The 16,617-nt window shown below is 34.8% G+C and overlaps 1 protein-coding gene across 1 annotated transcript; it reads right to left on the reverse strand.

Annotated features, from left to right (window-relative positions):
- Positions 1 to 14,506: 14,506 nt before the first annotated feature.
- On the reverse strand, positions 14,507 to 15,660 carry LOC110602542 (metalloendoproteinase 3-MMP). Its single transcript, XM_021740085.2, has one exon. The coding sequence runs from the start codon at positions 15,634 to 15,636 to the stop codon at positions 14,710 to 14,712; it is 927 nt and encodes a 308-aa protein (XP_021595777.1). The 5' UTR covers positions 15,637 to 15,660; the 3' UTR covers positions 14,507 to 14,709.
- Positions 15,661 to 16,617: the final 957 nt, after the last annotated feature.

The following is a 16,617-nucleotide window of genomic DNA, read 5'->3' on the forward strand; positions in this document are numbered from 1 at the left end:
CTAAGCTAGGCAATTTGAACTTAGTAAGGAATGTCTATGCTACGATTTCTTTCGAAAGAGGCAAGGCACCATCCAGGCCAAAATCCTTCTCTTTCTCCTTCTAGTACCTTTGAATAGCTCGTACCAACTTTCAGTCGACATCTTTCGGAGTATCATCCGATTCATCTTCTTCGAACTCGGCCTTCCCTTTGGATTGCCTCTATATGTGTCCTCGGAGTGTCAATGGATGCTTCCTCCTTTTTCCTGGGAGCTGTGATTGATGCCTTCCCCTGAGCTTTATATTGCTCGAAAGTAGCCTGCAACTTTTGGATGTATTGGATCATTTAGTCATTGCTTAAATTGTTGAGAAATGCTTCATTGACCATTGAGAGCATGCTTTATCCACTGCCAGGGGTGAAAGAAATGATAGCGCACTCATTGGTAGCAACCAGCTCGTGAACTGATGCGGAACCCCAGCCTATTAGAGACTGAAACGACACATACTCTAGTAAAAAGAACTTAATTCAGAAAATAATTCCCCAATCTAAAGCACCCTTAATTAACATGCAATTAAGAACACTTATAATGGATTGATTTCAAGAGCAGCAAGAATAAGAAACATACAAGTTAGTATCAAACCTTATTCGTGATGCAATGTCAAGAATCAAGATCTCTCTTAAGCTCTCAAAGAAGAATCGCATAAAGCAATTGTATTGAATAATTGATAATCTGTGTCTACAATAGAAAAATAGATGCTTTATATAGCCTAAATTAAGACCCATGATCTTTGCCACTTCCCACTACTATACATGGACCCATGATCTTTGTCACTACCCACAACTATGCATGGACCCATGATCTATGCCACTATCCACTACTAGATAACTACCCACTACTGTTGAACTACCCACCACCAAATAACTACCCACTACTGGTTAACTACCAACTACTAAATGACTACCCACTATAAATACAGAATTTGAATTGTCAATAAGGACACATTTGGCCTAATTGACTTGGAATGGCCAGATTGTTCTTCAACTTCAAAATGAACTTGCAAAGTTTCAACATATTCCTTCATGAATCCTTGAAGTGCTTCCTTCAACCTCTTGGATCTCAGCCTTGTAATTGGTCCTTGAGGCAATGCTAGCTCATCATTTTTGGTGTTGTTGGTCGTGCTTACATCATCCCCTCCCTCTTGAAAAGGATTCGTCCTCGAATCTGTACCAAAATCAAAAGGAGACAAATCAGAAACATTAAAGGTAGCACTTACACCAAACTCACCTGGCAGATCAATTATGTATGCATTGTCATTGATCCGTTTCAGCACTTGATATGGTCCATCCCCTCGTGCATCGAGTTTTGATTTCCTTTGAGTTGGAAACCTTTCCTTTCGCATATGGATCCAAACCCAATCACCTGGTTTGAATACAACTTTTTTGCGACCCTTATTGGCCTGTTTCTCATATTTGCTGTTACGCTTCTCAATATGCTCACGCGCTTTCACGTGTATTGATTTAACCATTTCAGCCTTCGCTTTTCCATCTAAATTAGACAACTCGTTCAAAGGTAAAGGCATTAAATCTAGTACAGTTAATGGATTAAAACCTTACACAACCTCAAAAGGTGAATAACCAGTAGAAGAATGGATTGCTCGATTATAAGCAAATTCAACATATGGCAAACATTCTTCCCAAGTTTTCAAGTTCCTACCCACAATAGCACGAAGCATAGTTCCTAAATTCCTATTAACAACTTCAGTTTGGCCATCTGTTTGTGGATGACAAGTAGTAGAAAATAAAAGTTTAGTACCCAATTTCCCCCACAAAACACGCCAGAAATGACTAAGGAACTTAGAATCTCTATCAGAAACAATAGTCCTAGGTATACCATGCAAACGGACTACTTCCCTGAAAAACAAATCAGCTATGTTCGTTGCATCATCAGTTTTATGACATGGAATAAAATGTGCCATCTTGCTAAAGCGATCTACAACAACAAACACTGAATCTCTACCTCTTTTTGTCCTAGGTAAACCTATCACAAAATCCATAGATATATCAGTCCAAGGTTTAGTAGGTACAGGCAAAGGAGTATACAACCCATGTGGCAAGGACTTAGATTTAGCCTGTTTACATGCAAAGCATTGAGCACAAATTTTCTCTACATATTTTTGCATGTTAGGCCAATAAAAGTGTTCATTCAACATGTCTAAAGTCTTTTGCACACCAAAATGTCCCATTAATCCTCCTGAATGTGATTCTCTAACAAGCAACTCACGCACTGAACAATTAGGTATGCATATTTGTTTCCCCCTAAAAAGAAACCCATCATGCAAATAAAACTTTTTAAATGCCCCATGTTCACATGCCTTAAATACATCAGAAAAATCAGTATCATTCTCATACATATCTTTCAAATGCTCAAATCGTAACAACTTAGAACTAAGCATGGAAGTCAATGCATAACGTCTAGATAATGCATCGGCAATCACATTCTCTTTACCTTGCTTGTATTTAATCACATAAGGAAAGATTTCGAGATATTCAACCCACTTACCATGCCGCTTGTTCAACTTCCCTTGTCCCTTCAAGTGTTTGAGAGACTGATGGTCGGTATGAATCACAAACTCATTAGGCAGCAAGTAGTGTTCCCAAACTTCAAGAGCCCTAATCAGTGCATAGAACTCTTTGTCATAGGTGGAATAGTTCAATTGTGCGCCACCTAACTTCTCACTAAAATATGCTATGGGTCGGCCTTCCTGCATAAGAACAGCACTAATACCAATCCCAGAAGCATCACATTCAATTTCAAAGGTTTTAGAAAAAATCAGGTAACCTTAAAACAGGAGCGGTAGTAAGTTTTTCTTTCAATGTGTTAAATGCAAGTTCCTGTTCTTTACCCCACTTAAACCCAACAGCCTTTTTAATAATCTCATTTAGAGGTGCAGCAATAGTACTGAAATCTCTAACAAACCTCCTATAAAAGCTTGCTAATCCATGAAAGGATCTCACCTCATTAGCATTCTTAGGTGTAGGCCATTCTTGGATAGCCTTAACCTTTTCAGTATCTACCTCAACTCCACGTGAACTAATAATAAATCCTAGGAATATGACACTATCAGTACAAAATGTGCATTTCTTAAAATTAGCATACAGTTCATGTTCACGCAACTTTTGTAAAACAAGTTCAACATGCCTAATGTGGTCATCCATATTTCGGCTATAAATCAATATATCATCAAAATACACAACCACAAACTTACCTAGGTAATCATGCAAAACATGGTTCATCAATCTCATAAATGTGCTAGGTGCATTAGTTAAGCCAAAAGGCATGACTAACCATTCATATAAACCATATTTTGTCTTAAAGGCAGTTTTCCACTTATCACCTAACTTCATCCTAATTTGATGATAACCGCTTTTCAAATCAATTTTTGTAAAGAAAACAGCACCACATAATTCTTCAAGCATATCATCTAATCTAGGAATAGGATGGCGATGCTTTACAGTGATTTTGTTGATCGTACGACAATCAACACACATGCGCATTGTTCCATCTTTCTTTGGAACCAACAAAACAGGTACTGCGCATGGACTAAGGCTCTCCCTAATATGTCCCTTAGCTAGCAACTCATCAACTTGCTTTTGCAATTCCTTCGTCTCCTCAGGATTGCTATGGTAAGCTGGACGGTTTGGAATCTGAGCTCCAGGAACAAAATCGATTTGATGTTCTATTCCCCTAATGGGTGGCAACCCAGATGGCACCTCCTCAGGAAATACATCCGCAAACTCCTGCAATAACTTAGAAAAAGAACTAGGCAATTCAACAGTAGGGTTAGTCTCAATCATAAAATTGGAACTAAAATGCAATATAATCAAAGCTCTCTTCCCTAAGTATGCTTTCTTCAGCTCTCTCTCTTTACAATAAAAGGAAGACTAGCGGAATTCTTCACTCTTCTCACTCAGCTCTCCTTTTACCTCCACACTCGCTAATGTTTTCTCTCCTGCACATCTCTCATTTTTATCCTTTCCCGTGCAGTCACTCTCCTTTGGGCCATTCGAAACTTTCATTTTACTGCTGGCCTCTTTTCCCTCATTCTTTTTACTTGTCTCACCTCCCTTACCCAATTTAGCAGATTGTTGTAATTTCACTTGATCTGCATATACATCTTTAGGAGATAATGGTACAAGTATATGTTTTACACCGAGGAACGTAAAAGAAAACCTATTACTATACCCATCATGAATGACACGCCTATCAAATTGCCATAGTCTACCTAACAAAATATGTCCAGCCTGCATGGGTACAATATCACAAGTAACCTCATCTACATATTTGCCAATAGAAAATGACACTTTACATTGCTTGGTTACCTTTGCCTCGCCGCTATCATTCAACCACTGAAGTCTGTAAGGATTAGGGTGTTTAATAGTTTCTAGTCCTAATTTATCAATTAAAATAGTACTAGCACAATTAACTTGACTACCCGAATCTATTATCATGCTATAGACTTTACCACCAACCAAACAACGAGTGTGAAAGATGTTTTCACGCTGTTCAAGTCCCTCTTCTTTAATAGAAACATTTAAAGTATGCAATATCACTAAGGACTCTCTTTGAACAGGATACTCTTCTATCTCTACATCAGAACAATCTTCTAAAGGTGGTACTTCATCAGAATCAGAATCACTTTTGGAGACTATCTCATCTCCCCTCACTATCATAGCACGTTTATTAGCACACTCATTGGCATAATGCCCACGCCCTTTACATTTAAAGCACTGAATATCTCTAGTTCTATTTGATTTAGGGGCTGATTCATTTTTACCATGAGAGTTGGATGTTTCTTTGGAAGGTAACATGCCTTTTTGAGTTGAAGACTTATCAAACCTTTTAGGATCAGGCTTGGTGTTCCATTTGGACCCCCATTTGCTGCTGGAGTTTTGAGCAGCCCTGTTGCTCCCCCATCTATTTCGGCCTCTTTGTCTTTCCACCTTAATTGCAATGTTCACCAAGTCTTCCAAATCAACATATGGTTGCAAATCAACCACATCAGCAATCTCCTTGTTAAGACCACCAAAGAAACGAGCCATAGTCTGGTCTTCCTCCTCCACTATATTTGCTTTGATCAGGAGCAACTCCATCTCCTTATGATACTCATCAACAGACTTTGATCCCTGAGTTAATCTTTGCAATTGATGATGGAGATCTCTATGGTAATAAGTAGGCACATATTTCTTCCTCATGATTCGCTTCATCTCGTCCCAACTAGCAATGGGTAACTCTCCATTCCTTCTCCTAGATTTCACAAGCTCATCCCACCATATTAGTGCATAATCTGAAAACTCAAGGGCAGCAAGTTTTACCTTTTTATCATCGGAATAGTTTTGACAGTTAAAAACTATCTCCACTTTACGCTCCCACTCTAAATAGGCATCAACATCAGCCTTACCATTGAAGCTTGGAATCTTCATCTTTATGGAGTTCATACTGTTATCTACATATGGTACACGATCATTGAACCTTCTGGCTCGGACAGGGGCTGATTGTGCCTCATTTTCCTCTTCATAGGATGGATCGTGTGTATCATCATCCCTCTGAATGGACTTGCCCTTTGAAGATCTAAGGTTGTCCTCAAGGTTATCCATTCTCGAATTTAGCTTCTGAAAGCTATCAATGAAAGCTTTATATATATCTTTAAGATCAAATGTAGGGTCAGAAGTATCACCAGTATTATGCCAAGACATTATAGAAAAAAAATTCACAATTCTCTCAACTCACGTGTTTAATTTTCAAGCACTCACTTGGTATCTCAAAAGTGCACTTCAGAATAAAGACTCAATAAGCCAAGTTTGTATGATTCAAATAATAAGGAAAGCAAGGAAAGACTTAACAAGAAAAGATAGGAAACAACACTAGATGCAAACTGACCAAAATGAACAAACGGATTGATTTAGCACACAAAAGTGAAATTTCGTGTACTAAGTGTAATTAGATGTTCAATAATGTGCAATTTGTCAAACTGAGTGTAAGGAACCAACAAACAGAAAGACACCAAATTGACAAACTAAGAATCAAAAATTAACAAGACGGATGTGCTTAACACGAAGTTATCCCTAAGCATGCAATCCTAGGTTAACTGATCTTAATATTGACTCAACAAAAACAATTCAATGCAAGCAAACAAAAAAGACACTTAAAACAGCAAGTATTAAGTAAAACTATTTTTGTGAAAATACTACCCAAATTTGCCCTAAACCTACCCCAAACACGTATTTCGAATCCCAAACCCTGAAATATATTCAAGGCATATGAAATATGATTTGTACCAGTAGGTATCAATATCAAAATGAAATTTGAACAATTAACCCAAATTGCAGAAATTCTTTTTCTTTTTTTTTCTTCTTTTTGGTTTTTTTTTTATATGGACTAAAGTAAAATACTGGAAATACTATTCTAAGATTGTTAGAATAGGAGGATACGAATTAGGGCAGAAAGCACAAACCAAACCACTGAAGATAGTAATTCTGCCTAAACAAGAATTTAGGGTAAAATACGATTTGAACAGCAACTAAACAATGTATTCGACTCTGGTAGGTATCCCAAACGGAAAGATCATAAAAAATTGAAGAAAAGACACAAAGGATAGTTAAGAAATTATTACTAAGCCTAGCTCTGATACCAATTGATGCGGAACCCCAGCCTATTAGAGACTGAAACGACACATACCCTAGTAAAAAGAACTTAATTCAGAAAATAATTCCCCAATCTAAAGCACCCTTAATTAACATGCAATTAAGAACACTTATAATGGATTGATTTCAAGAGCAGCAAGAATAAGAAACATACAAGTTAGTATCAAACCTTATTCGTGATGCAATGTCAAGAACCAAGATCTCTCTTAAGCTCTCAAAGAAGAATCGCATAAAGCAATTGTATTGAATAATTGATAATCTGTGTCTACAATAGAAAAATAGATGCTTTATATAGCCTAAATTAAGACCCATGATCTTTGCCACTTCCCACTACTATACATGGACCCATGATCTTTGCCACTACCCACAACTATACATGGACCCATGATCTATGCCACTATCCACTACTAGATAACTACCCACTACTGTTGAACTACCCACCACCAAATAACTACCCACTACTGGTTAACTACCAACTACTAAATGACTACCCACTATAAATACAGAATTTGAATTGTCAATAAGGACACATTTGGCCTAATTGACTTGGAATGGCCAGATTGTTCTTCAACCTCAAAATGAACTTGCAAAGCTTCAACATATTCCTTCATGAATCCTTGAAGTGCTTCCTTCAACCTCTTGGATCTCAGCCTTGTAATTGGTCCTTGAGGCAATGCTAGCTCATCATTTTTGGTATTGTTGGTCGTGCTTACATCATGAACTATTGGCCATTTCGAGGGAAAGAAGAGAGAGATTTCTTTCTAAGAGAAAAAGAATAAGAGATCGGCTTTAATCCAAGTAAATAGAAAAGATTCAAAGCATTTTCGAGCAACAAAACCAAATGATGTAATCGAAAAACAGAACTGTGCTACGATTGGTTAAACCTGCAAGAAAGAGAAAGTAAAGTGGTTGACGCCTACTAAAGCCACTTTGACGCTTAAGTTAGTAAACTAGAGAATAGGGCAAGTATAAGGAATTACTTAGAACTCAAGTATAGTTATGTAAGAATTGCGTACCTTTGTCTCTGTAATCGTTGGCTTTGATACTGCAAGAAAGAGAAAGTGAGGTGGTTGACGCTTACGACAACCACTCTGACGCTCAAGTTAGTAAACTACAGAATAGGGCGAGTATAAGGAATTGCTTAGAACTCAAGTGTAGTTGTGTAATTGTTGGCTTTTATACTGTAAGATGACGGAGTTAAATATAGCATTTTCTAATAATCCGACAATGATGTGGCCGACTATTTGATAAGAAATCTCACCGGTTTAACTGATCGGTGATCACATAATTACAGGCGTAACGGGAGTCTGCTGGATTATACCTGCTAACGGTAACTTCATGTGAAGGTTCGACCTCTTCAGGAGAGGGCGAGTATTGATGAAGAACCGAGTGTAATGGTATCTGAATCTTCTTTTCCTTGGGCAGGACCACGCATCCGCTTATCAGATTTTTGCCATGTGACTCTATTTTGTGGTGACAATTCATGACTCACTTTGGGCGATTCTTGTATAATATCATTAGGTATACTTGTTTCATTGATAATAATTTCTATGTGCAAGCATTATTGATGGTTGATTCTATTATCTATAATCATCAATTAATTTATTAGATTTTTTCAATTAATTTCTTTTTATTAATTTATTTTTAATATAGTCAGTAAAATAATTCTTTTATTTTAAAATTTTAAAATAAAAATTAAATAAAAAATTGTGGATGTGATAATAAAAATCATTTCTTTTCCCTTCAAATCAAGTTATAGCGAAATTTGCATTCAATAAGCATCATGTGAATCATCTTTTTAAGAAATTAATATCAAAACATTGTTAAACATGTTAAGTTATAACTTTTTTGACAAAATTACTTTTAAAATTAAAATGCGAGAGGAAATGGAGAGAGTAATAAAAGTGCATTTTATTATATTTTAAATATAAAAATTTATTGTATATTATATTATTCATTGTATCATATTATGTTGAAAATTGAATGGATTATTCGTATAGGCAAATTCAATTCTATCAAAAAACATGTTTTTAAGAACGGATATATCCTTAAATTAAATATATAAGGTTATGTCTTTTCGATGTAACTCTTGAATTCTATATATGTTTTTTACGGTCTAAAACTCACTTATATAAAAACACTTAAGGTAGTGTATAAAGAAAGTGAGGAATTGTGAGTTATCCTATATGAGTTATCTATTAAGTTATAATTGAAGTAATTCTTATAAGTGATCTGATTTAAAACTTCATAAAAAAATGCTAATTAGGTAGCAAGAAATGTTGTGAATTATCACACTTGAATTGTATATTAAAGATAATAAGAGATAAATTTTTATAATATAAAGTTATGTAAAGCTAGCTATATGAGTTGTATCTAGAGCTAAATCTTAATTTCATTAGACCTTGTAAGAATTTATCGAATTGTTTTAGACCATGTTTATTTTAAGTTTAACAATATATTTATTCTTATAAACATCTTATATGATGAGTTATATATATGTGTATATATATTTTTATTGAATAATTCAATGCTTGTTATTAAATAAATATTGATATTTAATTTTGAATTTAAGTAATTTAATATTATTGTCCCTTTATATAATTAATTATAGAAAAATTTACTATAAAATCCCTTAATTTTAGTGAAATTCACTAAGTAGTTCTTATAATTCTTAGTGCAAATTAAAATGTCCCCCGATATACGAAAATAGAACAATTTCATCCTTTTATTAAGATTATTATTAGTCAAAAGGTAAAGGAGTTAGTCAGAAGAGAGAGAGTTCATTATAATTTCAAAAATGGCCCCTTACCCTTGTAATCTTTCTTTGCCTAGTTTTGGTCCCTTAACATCCACTTCCTGCTTCTCCCAGGGCATCTCTTGCATTCTATCATTGGAGCTCCAGATATAGAATAGTGCACTCTAGTGGTAGAATAGAAAGATTAATAGCGCAATTCAAGCAAGCGAAACCATGAAAGCACACCCAAAATATGTCTTGGATGGGGTGGTTCTAAAAATTGGTATTGTTCCTTCTGATGCAAGCTTCAACGTTGAAAAATCTATTTTCCCATGCTATTCCATCAACCTAGAGACTAAGAAGCCTCCTTAATCAAGAAATTCAGGCACTCCATCAAGAAATTCATTATTCTATTCATTCCATTAGGGTTCAAGAACTCCATCGATCCTTACTATTCATCTTCTTTTTCCTTTCCCATTCTTCTCTTGTTTTTTCTTTTTATTATTTTTTTTTTAATTTCCACACTTTAGTGTATATAGAGGCACGGAGGAAAAAAATTGCAGAAGATGGATCAAGGTTTGGAAATAATGGTGTGGGTAATCATCATCTTGCTACTCCATATATGATCGAAGCAATGAATAATTGCTTTGAGAGACAGCTTTTATTAGTGAATAAATTCATGAAGAGAAGCAATATTTTACAATATTTTGCGAGAGGAATATATGTGTAATAATCTTTTTTTTTCTTGGGTACTTGATCTATTTATAAGAATCAAGGAAGAGAAATTGTTACTAAGCAAGGGAGAGGAGAGGAAAAGCCGAAAAGGAAACAAAACTCGGTAAACAGGATTATAAGGATAAAGGGAAATTTTTGAAATTATAATGAACTTCTCTCCTCTGACTAACCCTTTTTACCTTTTTACTAACCATAATATTAATAGAAAGATGAAATTGTCACATTCTTAGAGATTGAATTTCCTAAACAAAATATTTCCTAAACGAAATAAGATAAATCAAGACTTACCTCTGTATTAAATTATGAATTAGATTGATTTCGTTATATAAATTGAAATGGATTATTTTTCTAATGGCAGAATTTCAAATGATAGTAAATAAGTTTATATTGAAATTAAAAACAGTTTATAATGAATTCATTTGATATTACTTGTCCAAATGGAAGTAAGATAAATTAATTTTTCAATCTCAATCACAATAAATGAGCTAAACACATCTTGTAAAGAAAAATAAATTACAATTAGAATAATGAAAAATGAGATGGAAGTTGATAATATCAAATCAAGTTTAGGATCCCCTCGTGAATCAGCATGCACAGTTGGAGCGGACAGTCTTAGCGGTGACTCTCCACACCCCCGAGGGTGACTCTCCTACACCCTAGGCACCCTCTTTGCCACCTGGCTCAAAACCTGTCTCTGACGATTTTTCTTCTTGCGGCGAAGGGATGTCTTCCAGTTGTCATTGTCTTTCTCCCATTCATGAAGAAAATGTAGATCTTTCAAATGGGGATGGGTCTGATGAGTCTGAGCCTTTTTTCTAACCCAAAAAGTCCTAGCCTGAGTATTGACATAAACCTCCCTCTTTCTTCTCTTAAGGCTAATAGAATCATCAAAAGGAGAGCAAAAGCCCGATCTATAGTGGATTTATCAGACCTCTATCCAAAATTTGGCTCTGGTGGAAAAAAGAAAGCCCTACCAGTGACAAGGCTTTTGAAGCCACAGACAGTGACATTGGGTGTAGAAATAAAGCCAATGGACGTGTGAGTCATACTTCTTCACCTTCTCAAGACTTTAGACCTCTCTCTCGTAGTGGAATTTGGCAAGAAACTAGGGATTGTATTTGAAGGGGATGAAAACTCTTTAGTGGCAGATCTAGCAGATCGTATTACAAAGGATATACGTGGCCGCAAGAAGTCCTGTGCATGATAATATATTATTCAGGTGTCTTCTCTCCTGTTCTACCCCACCTATGAATTAATCCTTTTCTTTCGTTTGGCTCTGGTTGTTACACGTTGGGACTTCCAGTTGATCCCTCTCTTGTTTTTCGTTGCAAGCTTTTTCTGCGGTTCTTTTGCATAAGCAGCCACACCGTCCACCTTTTTTGGAATGGTTTTGATAGCCGAAAGCAAATGGTTTATGTCTTCTATTTCTTTATCAGTGGTTAGGCTTTTTGGTGCATGGTTAATCTCGAATGGATGGGCATTGATGCAGTTGGTTTATCTAGGGTGCTATATGCTCTTGGAATTAAGATCAATTTACAGTTTCCTCTCATCTGTCCTTTAGCAGATTGATCATGTTAGTAGAAAAAGCACAGATAATGATGAGAAAATTATGTATTTCTATTATATATATTTTACAGAGATATTACATTTATATATATATATATATATATATAAGAGAATATGAGCTAATTAACAAGAATAATAATCGCTATAATTATGATAAACAAATCTCCTATAATCATGTAAAGATTGATTTTCTATAACCATGCTAACACCCCCTTCAAACTCTTCAAACTGAAGGTGGTAGCTTAGGTGCCAACTTGAGTTTGCATAAGAGATCTTGGAAGCGAGCTGGAAGATGCAGTTTGGTGAAAATATCCGCAGTTTGGCTAGCAAATGAGATAGGAATTAAACCACCGTAACCAAAGTAGTTCAGATGTAGCATCAGCAAGAGCACGATATTCAGATTCAGTGCTAGAAGGAACAACAGTTTGGTTTTTGCTACGCTAAGAGATAAGAGAATCTTCCAAGAAGAAATAATAACTAGTTGTAGAGCGATGATCAGTCGGATCACCGGCCCAATCAATGTCAGAGTAGCTAGATAATACCAAGGAGGAGGTAGCAGAGAAGTATAAATCATGAAAGAGTTCCTTTGATATAACGAAGGATTTGAAGTACTGCAGAGAAATGAGTTGAACGATGAGCAAACATAAACTGACTGATCGGAAAGAATGATGAAGAGTAGTGGTAGGAGGAGATGCAGGCATAGGTACAGAATCAACAATTGGTGCAGGTTCAACAGGAGCAGGTGGGGGTAGAACGACGGAGAGTAGTGGTAGGAGGAAATGCAGGCACAGGTACAAAATCAACAACCGGTGCAAGTTCAACAGGAGCAGGTGGGGGTGAGCTGGTATCAGAATCATAGAATCAAGAATGTGGCGATGCTTGCGTTCGGCTCGCCCATTCTGTTGAAAGGTGTGAGGACAAGAACATTGGACAACAGTTTGCCAGTAACAATACGCTAAAGTTTGCGACCTATCAAAAAAATTTTCATATCTTCAACATAGTTGGAGCTAGTTAGAAGCGTTGCAATAGGTTTTGAAATGTCAAATTTCTCCATTTGTTTCTTGATTGTAAAGGAACAGAAATGAACAGTGTGTGAAATACGGACAGAGTTAGGTGACTTGGTGGAAAATTAATCAGAATTGTAGAGAGAGAAGAGATTCCAAAAACTGGAAATCGAAACATTGTGGCTCTGATACCATATTAGCATATAAAGATGAGAAAATTGTGTATTTCTATTGTATATATTTTACATAGATATTACATCTATATATACAGAAGAGTATGAACTAATTATGATAAGAATAATAATCGCTATAATTATGTTAAACAATTCTTCTATAATCATGCAAAAATTGATTTTCTATAATCATGCTAATGCTAACGGTCTCTTTCCTGCATTTTTAATGCACATATTGCTGCTTATATTTGCATCTCCTTCAAATCATTAGCAACAGTTATTGTGGAATGAAATCACTCAAGTCCTCTCACCCAAATCGGAATCTATTTTGCTTTTTGGAGTTTTTAATTAAATACTACTCAGTACTGATAAAAAAAAAAAAAAAAAGTGGGCTTTACTCCACTAGTGGCATCTTTATTTCGGATCAATGTAGACCTAAGCGGTAGACGCTTCACTCGGTAAATTTCAACTCGTATGTGTCGCATTGACCGTGCTCTTTTCTCATCATTGATTATCCTCCTCCCACGGTTGCAATTATCAGAATTTAAAGCTCTTCTGATGGATTTTGGAAAAATATATTTCTGAAGCTTTTGGCCATGTGGAATCAAATATAAAAGAGCTTAAAAGCAGGGCTTGTCTCTTGGGAATTACATGCAGAAATCAGAGACCTATCTCCTTTTGTTTTGTTTTTCTTTTATATTTTGGTGTATTCTTGTTTTTGCTTGTTTTTGTTCTGAGGTGCTGATATTTTCTCTTAAGCATGTCAATGCTTAGGTTGGTTTGTTCTTATGGGATTGGATCATATACGGTGGTGTATATCATACTATATTTTTCTTTATTTTTTAATAAAATCTCTCTTATAAAAAAAAACCACTATATATGGATTATCCGCAAGCTTGGTTAAAAATCCAAAATTGATCCTAGACGATTGGGCAGAGTTTAAAATTATTAAATTTTATTTTTTATCTAAATTTATTTATAAACCATAATTAAAAGTCTGGATAATAGCGTAACTTAATAATTTAAGGGTAAATTTAATTTTTTTTTTTCGTAATAAATTCATTTATAAATTAAAAATAATGAAAGCCATCGTTTTTTTTTAGTTAAAGTCAAGATATTGATTATAATTACGATAGTATACAATGTTCTAATTTTTTTTTTCATATAATTGAATGAATCATTACGCCAAATTGATCTAAAAAATTTTTAAATTTTATTTTTCACTTAGTTAATTCAAATTACTTAATAAATTATTTAATTACATTTGCAAACAATATGAAAATCATTTCTGCAAGCAAAGTGGGCTCCACACTGAACCAGTAAAATTCCTTTCCCTCCTTCGGCTGATTGTATTTAGACTCATTTACAACATCCAAACATTTACTTTTTAAGAAAGTAGAATAATTTGTAAAATAAGATATATACATATAGTTGCTGGAGAAAGAGGATGAAGGAATAAGCTGGAAAGCATAACTCCCTCTGCTGATTAATTTTAGTAAGTTGACGGTGCTGTGGTCAAAGTCGAAGTTGAATGACGTAGTGGAAAAGTCGTTTATTATAATTCATTAAACTGAATTTAAAAAGATTACTAGCGTGGAGAAATTTTATAACGTAAATGTTCGTATGTGCAATAATTTTATTATTATAAATCACTATGGTATGTAGATCATTTATTGAGTACTTGAAAAAAATATTGTAATTGCATATTACAATAAGAATGTTCAAAACAGAAAAAAAAAAACATTATTTTTCAAAATTTGAAAAGAAAAGCTCAAGAGAGAGATGGGTCATCCCATCCTTAATGTAAGAAAAAAAAGTCAAACGTTATATAAAGTACGAATTCCTTGGATGTCATCGTTATGGAGACCCTTGATCGTCCCAGAAGAAATACTCGGAAACATAATAGCTCCTTCCACTGAGCTATGCCCAAGACCAAGTAGATGTCCTATCTCGTGCAAGGCCACAGTCTCCAAGTCATATGCACCTTGGATTGCACCTACTGCCCATCTCTCATCTGCATCATAATGGAATCGTCCATCTTGGGGTGCAAAGGCATGAGCAAGAATTCCACCACGTCCATCAAAAGAATTTCTATCCCCATGGTTACCTCTGTGAAACCCTATTTTGATGTCGGCAGTTGTATAATCTTGTACCCTTGAAAACTTGAAATGTGTGTTGGCAGCCCATGTTTGGAAAGCTTTTGCAACAGGGTCCATAGCTCGAGCTGGGGTTCGAGGAAGAAACCCATAGGTAAGACTATACTTAGAAGCTGGCCATTTCGGATTTCCACGGAAGAAGGTATAATGAGAGACTGTATGGAGAATGGTGGAGCTATGGTGATGGTTTTTCTTGCTAGAATCCATACGAGTGGTGCCATTGACGATGTCTGGTACACCACATCGAGGCATAATCATCTTGGACACAGTTTGAGAATCTAAGGACCCAGTGACATTCAAATGGTAATTGAGCTGATATGTTTTAAGAGCAGACTCCAATAGATCATCAAAATCATCACCATTGGCATGAGACTGATTTTTGTAGTGTAAGTAACCAAAATGTTCAAGGTAGGTTTTGAGCTCATGGATGCCTTTGAACTTATCACCCTTATGGCATCCTTGAAGATTCTTAAGGAAATCAAATGGTGGTGATACTTTATCATTAAACTTTGCTAAAGCTGCATGAGAAAGAAGAGAAATGAAGACAATAGCAGCGAAAGAGAAGATGGTAAAAGCTTTAGAAGCCATATTTGGGACAAAAATTGAGCTTGAACTTGATGGTTTGTGAGAACTCAAAGCTCTCATGTTAGCTCTTTATAGGCCAAGATGGAAAAATCAGTCTTTCCTTATAGGTTTAGAAGAGAGAGTCAGTCTTCTATTGCAATTAACTAATAAATTAATTAATTAAATGTTCATGAATTGTTCAAAACGTGTGGAACAAAGAAGAAGAAGTATAGCAACATAAATAGACCATTTCTTATATTGTATTATGAAAGGGTGATTCTGGGAAGATCCCTAGCTTAGTCTTTCAATTCCAAAAAGTTGACCTAAATTCCACGTATAAAAAAAAACTTGTAGACCTAATGGAACTTCATATTTTTTTAAAAAAAGAAATTTCATACTCGTACCTAACACTTATGATAGAATGAAGCCTGACCCTCCTAAGTTCTAACGGTCAAAAAATGTAAGGCAACAAGTCTATATTCGACTTTAAATTTTTTTATCAAGATGAAATAAGACCATTTTAATTTTTTTTTTCAAATAAATTCACAATTTTATATTAAAAATTAATTAGGTCATATTATATTAAAATATTAATTTTTAAATATTATTTCTAATTAATTAATATTAAAAAATAAAATAATATATAAATAAAAGATCTGTTGAATCAAGGCCTTCAACTTGTTCGTGAAGACTTTTCTCACTCTAACTGATCTAACTGTTAGAAATGAAAGAATTATGGTTATACTACTGAATTAATGTTTTGTCAATTTGAGCACATCCATTCTTTTTTTTCCTTCGTGTTTTCTTTTTTTGTTATTTTAATTGCCGTTGACTATCTTTTTATAAAAAGTACAAGAGAAGATTCCCATGACCATAGAATAGCCTGTAACTATACGTCATATACACTATATAAATATGTTTATTTTATAAATTCAATATGATAACACAAAAATATTTTAATATAATTTAAAAAAAAAAAAGTTATCATATAACGGGACTCATTAG

The sequence above is a fragment of the Manihot esculenta genome, chromosome 15 (assembly GCF_001659605.2).
Source record: "Manihot esculenta cultivar AM560-2 chromosome 15, M.esculenta_v8, whole genome shotgun sequence".
In the NCBI taxonomy this organism is placed as follows: Eukaryota; Viridiplantae; Streptophyta; class Magnoliopsida; order Malpighiales; family Euphorbiaceae; genus Manihot; species Manihot esculenta.

What these genes read in the sequence shown, in the direction of transcription:
- LOC110602542 (XM_021740085.2), bottom strand. Translation starts at nt 15,636, where the DNA reads ATGGCTTCTAAAGCTTTTACCATCTTCTCTTTCGCTGCTATTGTCTTC.